The sequence below is a fragment of the Belonocnema kinseyi genome, chromosome 10, assembly GCF_010883055.1.
Source record: "Belonocnema kinseyi isolate 2016_QV_RU_SX_M_011 chromosome 10, B_treatae_v1, whole genome shotgun sequence".
NCBI lineage: Eukaryota > Metazoa > Arthropoda > Insecta > Hymenoptera > Cynipidae > Belonocnema > Belonocnema kinseyi.
Window position 1 is genome coordinate 116,003,455 of NC_046666.1, and position 8,894 is coordinate 116,012,348.

The 8,894-nt window shown below is 37.4% G+C and overlaps 1 protein-coding gene across 1 annotated transcript in view; it reads right to left on the minus strand.

Moving 5' to 3' along the window:
* LOC117181326 (mediator of RNA polymerase II transcription subunit 13) overlaps positions 1–8,894 on the minus strand; it is a 173,597-nt gene that overhangs the window by 155,362 nt on the left and 9,341 nt on the right. The window contains exons 2-3 of the mRNA XM_033373886.1: positions 6,497–6,827; positions 1,418–1,586 (exon numbers count right to left, since the gene is read on the minus strand). Coding sequence (XP_033229777.1) covers positions 1,418–1,586; positions 6,497–6,827 — 500 coding nt within the window. The remainder of the gene's footprint in view (positions 1–1,417; positions 1,587–6,496; positions 6,828–8,894) is intronic.

Sequence of the window (8,894 nt, forward strand, 5' to 3'; positions counted from 1 at the left end):
AAAGCATAAAATTTCAGGTCTTGAAGTTAGGGGACTTTGTAGCATTTTTTTCAGTTTCATTATATTAGGGGTTGAAAACGAGGGTGTTCCGGATGAGACAGGCGAATGATACTTTTTTTATCATCTTCGAACGTTAAGTAGAACGATTCTGCAGCATAAAATTTTAGGTCTGGATGTTAGAGGATTTTTCCCGATTTTTCGCTGTGTTAGGGGTTGAAAAGGAGGGTGTTACGGATGAGATAGGGGGTTGAAACTTTTGCGGGTACCTTTTTTCATCAAATAGACCTGTCTGAAACTTTTAAATTTTAGGTCTCGCACAAAAAATTTTTTTTGTTAATTCGTTTTTTTGAAACGTTGCAAACTTCAGCGAGGTCATTTTAGTTTGCAAACATTATACCTCACTTTCGGGATATATGCATATATTCTTAATATGATCTGAATGATTTAAGTATTTGAGGTTAGGTTCATATTTTGGAGAAATTTTCCACTTTCCGTTGTTTTATTTAACGCCACATATTAAATTTCAGTTCAGTTGAGAATTTTACACTTTTGTACAATTTTAGACATTTCTATACTAATTTCACGCCCCTGCGCGTGAGTCCACTTCTTACATACGTTTAGCGTACTAAAATTCCACAAACTTTTTTTACAATGTATGGTGTACTGGGGTAGAAAATTATTTTTCATAGCACATGCATGGAAACCTGTCACTTTCTCGACATGTTTACCGTGGAAAAAGTAAATCGCTTGTCGATAGTGTACCAAAAATTTTGTCAGACACATTGCACCTTTTTCTACTCAGTTGCGTTTGAGCGAGACAAGAATATGACTAACGATATCAGATGGGATAATTAGAAACAACAATCACCCGTATAATTGAGTCAGTATAACTAATGCCACCTGACGGTATGCTTAGTCAGTAGTCAAATATCTTATTAATGCAATGACAAATTTCGATAAAAATGAGCATGACAATAATGCTTTGATACCCCAAGAAGTTCTTAGAACTTATCGATTTTCCCCCCGAAAAGCCGACAGAAGTATGTACTGCAAAATTTGTGAGCAATTTATGAAGAAGAAAAAAACATAACCTCTTCAGCTGATAAAGTGTAGCTGGTGTAGTTTAATTAATCGCTTTAATACTGCTTCATTGGGTTCTTACCGCGACTTCACCCTTAGGCCCCGTTACAAATATGGAGCACTTATTATCCAACATTCATTTTTCTCTGGAATTATTCGAGTTTGCATGCATCTATAATGAAAAATAGTATGCGAATCACGTGGGGACAGGGATTTTGTACTCGTAAAACGTTTTCAACAGAAGGAAAGTCTCTGCGTCCCAATTCTATGACAATATACTATTCTTCCATCACTCTATTACGTGTGCGTTTCGTTTTTTACCTCTTCGAATACATACCTTTTGCACCGATGTTTCTCAAACCCATCGTACGGTTGCACAAACCATTTTCCAAGCCGAATAAAATCTCGGGACAAGAGGCACCGTTCTATCAAGTTGTGTAGAGCTTTGAAGAGAAGTGACCGACACTCATATGACAATCCACTTTCCCACGATCCTTGTTCACTGTCTGTAACAAACGAGATTTTATTGAATAATAATCAGCTTTTCATAAACGACACAACCAGCAAGTTGCATTCTGAGACCTCTACAGTAAGTGGTGCTCAGAGGGGATACTTTCTACGGTAAATAAACTTTTACTTTAATCTTATTACTGCTTCCTTCTTTGGAAATTAATTCTCTCTTTAATTTCAAATTTACAATTATGACACGAAACCGAGTCAAGAGACCCGGTTTCTCTGGCCAAAAGTCAGCCCATTAAAATGTAAAAAAATAAGTTTTAAACACGCATGTTTTCTTGAGTCGGTGATTCCAAATCTGAATGCAGAATTTTTATAAACAAAATGATGGATCCAATGTGACGAACGAGTATTTAAAAAAATTATTGCATTCACTCGAAACCTGATATATCTAAAGGTTTTCGAGGCTGATAGCGAATTTTAAGTAAAAATGTCTAGCGAATTTTAAGTAAAAATGTCAAGAAACAAAATTTCGTATTTACTAAAAATTCAAAACGATGATTGAATCTGTATTGGTTAAACTTAGAATTAAACGTGTGGCTTCTCCTTGTGAGTGCTGTTCAAATGTACGCGCCGTTCCAAGGAACAGTAGTAATAGCGCGGTTCGAGATCCTCTAGGGAGAGTTGAGATGCGTAGGAATGCTTTATGGTTCGTTAGAGCCAACCAAAATATGAAAGTGCTTTTTAGCGCGCGATTTTTAAATAACAAGCAATCGAACATTGAAACTACGAGTTGAGGTCAAAATATTTTTACAATTTTGACCACGCATGTGCGTAGTTGGTGGGCACTAAAGTGGCAGGATCTTACCTTTGTCTGAAAGATTCGCTTTCAGTTTAGGAAACGATCAAACGTATTCTTATTCTCTTTGGCTCAAAATCAATGAATCAACAATACTTTAGTAAGAAAGTAAGTTGGGGGGGGGGGGGCAGAATGAAAAATTAAAGCCCGAATTTACTTGAAATCTTTTTCCTGGGCTTTTATCAAACCCACCACAACGTAATCTCCCTTTAATATCTAATCTTCCTTTTTCCAGCTTTCATCCAAGTACAGTTTGCAATTCCTCACAGGAACAGAGAAATAATTCTTTTTCATTTCTATTCACAGATCAACTTTGTTTTCACCATTTATTGTTTGAATTAATTTGGTTCGATCGCTTTCTCCTGTTCATCTTGCACGGTTATACTTTGGTTTTCTGCAGACTATCTACACAATATTTAAACGCGAATTTAAATTATTGCACGAGTTTGGTTCTGACCTTGAGTTGAATTGATATTCACCGAAACGTAAACATCAGGGCAGTATGGAAATGTTGCGCAACGTGACGCAGTTATCCAGCTACGCCGTTGGGGTACTGCGCTTTATCGCTATGCTGTTTTTTCAAGCTCTAATGATCATAGCACGTCCCCCCGCGGCTTCTCTTGTCCAAAACCGCCTTCGCATCGTAATTCTTGAAACGCACGAATCGATATTGCTACAGTCGAAATTTGCGTGCACTTGAATTTCTACACATGAGACTGATGAATCTACCCATTTCCTCACTTTTATAATTTACCTTAGCCACTGTATGCTTTTCTAAACGGGTCTAACTTTGATTTAAACTCTTACCTGTCAGCGGCAGGCCCCAGCTCTTAAGTTGGTGTTTTAGGGTTTGCTTCTATAAAGTTCAATTCAAATTAAAAATTCAAATTTAAAACTAGCCTAATGAAAAAGATGTAATTAATTTTATTTTTTTAGGACTATTTCCTGGGCTCACTGATATGTCGAACTTCAATAACCCTGATCGGCAAGGGTCCTGGAAGTCCAAACCAGCTGGACGCAGATATGTCACTAATACTCATCGTGGAAGGGGCCGCGGTATTCCTTTAGATAGAAACCATAGTCAAATTACAAGAGGACAGTGATCTTTTGTACTGACCGATAATATATGCACCGAACTTTGGCTTGAAAATAATGAAATCGCTTCGGAACCAAACTCTTGGTTTGTTCATATAGGAAATTCTGGGCCACAAGAGGGTTTAGTTGAACAATCCCCTGTATTTAGGACTCTCATTAGGCACATCACACACATTGCTTTCAGCTCTCTTGTCGAAAATTTAATTTACCACACATGTTATGAACTACGACAAAACGGATTTATCCATAGTCAGCCCCCTTCTTGTCTTCCTTGAGGTAAGTGCCCCAGGTATAAATGTGGGAAAATTTGATCCATTCGGTCAAACTTTAGAACTTTTGTGGCCACTGGCCAACACCAACACAACCATCAACACAACCCCTTGTATTATGTGATATGCAAAAAAAGTCTTCTCTAGCAAAGAATTGTGCGAAGCTTAGCTTGTGTACAAAAAAGCTTCAAAGTTGAGGCGAAAAAACGAATGGCGAGCGAGCTTTAGCATTCACTTGTACGCACACACAATTATAACGCTGTAGACAGGTACAAGTGACCGCTAAAGCTCGAATCTCGCTCCTCATTGGTTAATTAGACCCAAATTTAAAGCTTTTTTGTGCCCAAGCTAAGCTGTGCACAAATTTTTGCTATAAAACTTTTCGTTCCTAGAAAAATCGCGGTAGGTCACACTTAAGGCCTTTTCCTAAAGGAAAAGGAGCAAGCCAAATATAAAATCAGTGATAGTTTTGCCCCTCCAAGAACACCGATCACAAGAACAATTACTTTAACCGAAAATTTAGGGTACACTCGTTGCAGGACCCTTTTAAGGTCTTCATTCGGCCGGAATGTCAAGCCCAGAGCGTGCAATTGAGTCTCCTGTCCACAAAAAATGGTTCCAGGAAATTTGGCACATCTCGTTTTGGATATTTGACTATCTTTTTCGGAGCGCTCGGCACGACAGGGTCGCAACGAACGCCGTAAGAGCGACAACGACGGTAGTAAAGCACTCTTAGGGTCACATTGTATCTTTAGAGATATGTACTTCGTTCCCGCATGAGTGGATTATCTGGAGAGTATGTGTTCTAGTTACTCAGCGTGTACATGACATGCTCTGCAACCATCGCAAAGTTTCCGGATCTGTATGTATGACCGATACATACAGATCCGGAAACTTTGCTGGTGGCTAGAAGTGTACACACTGTATAGTCTAGGTGGGTCTACGTTTCGCATCTCATGCGCGTTCCATTTCCGCATGTAATGCGTTTTTACTTAATTCCTACATAATTATGACTAAAAACTTGTAAAATACAAACAAAAAGGAGGAAAAAGATACTTAAAGATGTGTTTGCATAATTGCGTTGCAGTCGATGGGGAGTATTTTGAAGGGGACAATATCGATTATGATGAATAAACTAGTATTTTTGATTTTAAAAATAAAGTCCTAAGACTTTTTGATCAAGGTGGTATGTCAGGTCATTTTAGTAATGTGGCAACTAAGATCCCCACACTATCGAGAAGCCCGGACCCTTCACGGTGTGTTCTTGAACATTTTCCACCAGGCCCTCGTAAAATAAATAAATAAATAAAAAAACAACTCCCTTGTGTACCCTTCGAGGATACTTATAGAATTCTGAAGTTGGCTTCAACCGAAAGTATAAATGTTCAGATCGTCCATATAAAATATACGAGTGACTTTATGCTCGAGATGATGTTTGTCGCCACAAAAGCACCCAGGAGAATTGCGTAGTCATTGTGATAGTAGCAGAAGTGCCATGTAAAAGAGTAGAGGACTCATGGTTTCGCCCTAAAATACGCCCATCTGGAAGGTGAAGCTGTTCGCTGTCACACGGTAATTTCCAGATGAGATAGCAAATCTACATTTCAAAGGGGTATTAATATCTCCGGGGTTCTAAAAGCAAACAGTGCATCTGGTTGCAAAGCGGCTGTTTTAGACCGTAACTTATCGGTGCTTGAACGTATACAAGGATCTGTTTTATCGGTATCGCGTTTCACATTTTCAGCTGCGTATAAACAATTATCAGGTCAGGTAAGTACCGCTCAATTTCTCAGTTTTACATATATTCATTAACTATTTTTTGTTCATTGCATAGAAGTAGGTTGTTCAGCACAGTTTTCTAAATATTTTGTTAAAATTGTTACCTTTTTACTGTTAAAATTGGCTGAGAAAAATGCGATCGCGTGCAAATCACCCCGACCCACGTTGAAATGATGAGTAGTTCGAGAAACCGAAAGGCAAAAGCGTGTGCGCTAAAGACAAACCCGAATCCGTGATATATTTTATAACTCTGTTTTTGTATTTCGTTATAAAAAAAGTTGTAATATCGCGTGATAGTTTTCAAAAATGTTTCTTAATTTTATGGATTCACATATCTTTAGAAAATAAAAATTAACATTAATTCCTAATACTTTTCATTTATATTCTTCTATTTTGAAAGTTAATAAGAGTTCCTTGAATTAACTTCAACTAGCCTTTACTTTTTTTATGATTCAAAGATTTCTTACACTCATTTTTCCATTTTGTATACATTGAAATGATAAAACCAATACCTTCTTTTTGAGATTAGAATGTAAAAAAAAACTAAGAAGAAAAAAACGTTGGCGCTTTACTCAGCTCAAGTGGAACAGTTCATCGCCACCATTTTTCTCAATTTCGGCAATTTAATCTCGGCTTTGAATGTTTTGACTGACAAATGTTTCTCATAGACGTAAGATTTAATTTTAACTTCCATAATTTTTACACATTTGCGGATCACTAGCGCGGAGCGTACTTGGTACTTGGCTAGTAAGCATAAAGATGTCAGCATATCCTATCAGCTCTATGATTGCTGGATGCTGTATAACCCTGTTTTTAATGAAATAATGTTACTTTATTGTCCTAGGAAAATATAGTGTACCTTAAACGGTAACTTATCTATCACTCGCAAAATAGGTGGCATAAAGTGCCCATAACAGACATGCATTGCATAAAAACATTTTCAGAATTAAATACTTACCACAGCTTAGAAGTTCTGAAGATACCAAACCACTTAAATCTGGCTCTTCGCCGTACCAAAATATCCAAAGCTCCTTAGCAGCATTAAGAGAAAGGGGCGGCGGAGCCGGTGAAGGTGTAATGCCCATGTCGTACATGCCACCGCCGGAGCTTGCTGCTGTCGAACCAGCAGCAGCCGGCGTAGCTGCTACTCTCCGCCATACGCAAAGAATATCTCCCGCGAGGCAGCGTGAGAAGCTCGACAAAATCGGATCTTCAAGGGGCGTTCCCCCGAAGCTGGCAGTCATTTCACCATAAACAAGCTTCCTCCATTTGATGCCACAAAGGTCAGTCTGTAAACAAACGTTAGAAAAAAAAATTACTTTTATTTCACATCAGATACTCTTGAAATGTGATATACAAGCCTTGGTTAAATATTTAGAAACTTTTGAAATCTTTGCGAAATCTTCGTAGTAATTTTCTCGAAACTGGATATCTTTCTGTGAGCATGATATTATTACTTCGATAGAGCATGAAAATATCTCGGAGGTACTTTCTTCCTTTTCTTTTTAATGATCTTACTGAATTTATAAAAAAGTTTTAGTCTTTCCTGAGGAAAGTGGGAAATTGCGCTTGACTCCTTGTGCATTTTCAAGCATTCAATAACAGTGTGAAACTTTTAAATATGCTTAAACCTTTATTTTACTTTCAAACTTTTTACCACATATTCTTCATAGATTTAAGAATAAGATTTGAAAATCCGAACTTGATTAATAAATATTTAGTTAGGGAAACTTATGAATTAACAAAAGAAAATATTCACAATTGCTCGCTTCGAAGAGTAGTTGAGAACCTTCTCTATTTTTCTAAGGCCATGAGTTAGGGTGAAATTCTGCGGGCAGATTCTCATCGCGTGCTGTGCGCGGCTCGCAAGTTTCAGCGCGCGTCTGTTGAATCTTGCGCTTCGCGCTCCATGATGGGTTACCTCGCGTTTCGCGCTCAGATATTTCTTCTTTGCATTTGGAATGCTTGAATAAAACTTCATAAAAAAAATCTCTTTTAGGTCACAGTATCTATATGCGTCTTCATTGAGGTGGCTCAAAAATGCTTTTTTTTAGAGGAGAACGATCGAGAACGAATCACTTGAGTTTTTGGAATAATTTTTTAGGGTTTAAAAATGTGACGAAAAAGTATAGAGGCTTGTAGAGAATTATCCAATGAAGAATTACATGTACCAAACATGACGTCGGGTGGGAGGAACAAGGGCCTATCTCAGATGATATAGCAAAAAGGTAACTATTTCGAGCGCAGTAGCAAAAGGGTACATATCTTGAGCGTATCAGCAAAAAGTTACCTATCTCGGGCAAAACAACAAAAAGGTACCTATCTCGCGCGAAAAAGCAAAAGGGTATCTATATCGAACGCAGCAGCAAAAAGGTACTTTTCTCGCAAGAAGCCGCAAAAAGGTACCTATCTTCAGCGAAACTACAAAAAGGTACCTACCTCGTGCGAAGAAGCTAAAAGGTACCAATTTCAGGAGTCGGTTTTCTTTTCTAAATTTAAGTTGGTAACACTAAGCACGCAGTATTAAACGTATAAATATTCAATTCCTATACTAATTTCTAAAAATAATAATCCATTATAACAAACAAGTTTAAAATAGATATTAAAAATATATATTTATTCTAAGCGTATAGAAAATTTTACAAGTTTAAACGCTGAGTATGATTAAGCGTCATCCAATCTGGCAACCCTGCAAGACTTATTCACTTTAAAAAAAAGCCGACCTGTATTTTTGTAAAGGCTCTTTCGTACCTTATCTAGCCGGCTTGGGCTGGCAGCCACGATCAAATTATTATGTTTTTACTAAATAATTACTTGGCTTATTGACAATTGTGTAAAAATAAATATACAGGTAGACTTTCTAGATTAACCCTCGCTTTCTATGCCCTATTCCAATTCTGACGGCCGTATTGTTAGCTCGATACCATGTACAAAGTCAAAATTCGAACCAACCTCTTTTTCTAACGTTTAGAGATAGAAAGAGAGGTCCGTTCGATGTTCGACTTCGAAACAGGATTGGAGCCACACTACAATAACTATATGTCGTTGGAATAGCACGTCACTTGAAAACCCTGAACATACATATCGGTGCTCGTGACATAAGCAATTTACATATCATAATATAATAAAACATTAGAAAAGTGTACAACGACAATAAAAACATCAAAAAGATGTACAACGGTCAAATTATTACGTTTTTATTAAATAATTACTTGGATAATTGATAATTTTGTACAATATCGATTTTCAAAGTTCCCGCTTTCTGTGTCTACATTCAAAACAAAATGAGAAGCCAATCAGGAATCAGGAAAATGCGTTACGTCTTTTGATATATTTCGAGTTCGACTGATTCATAT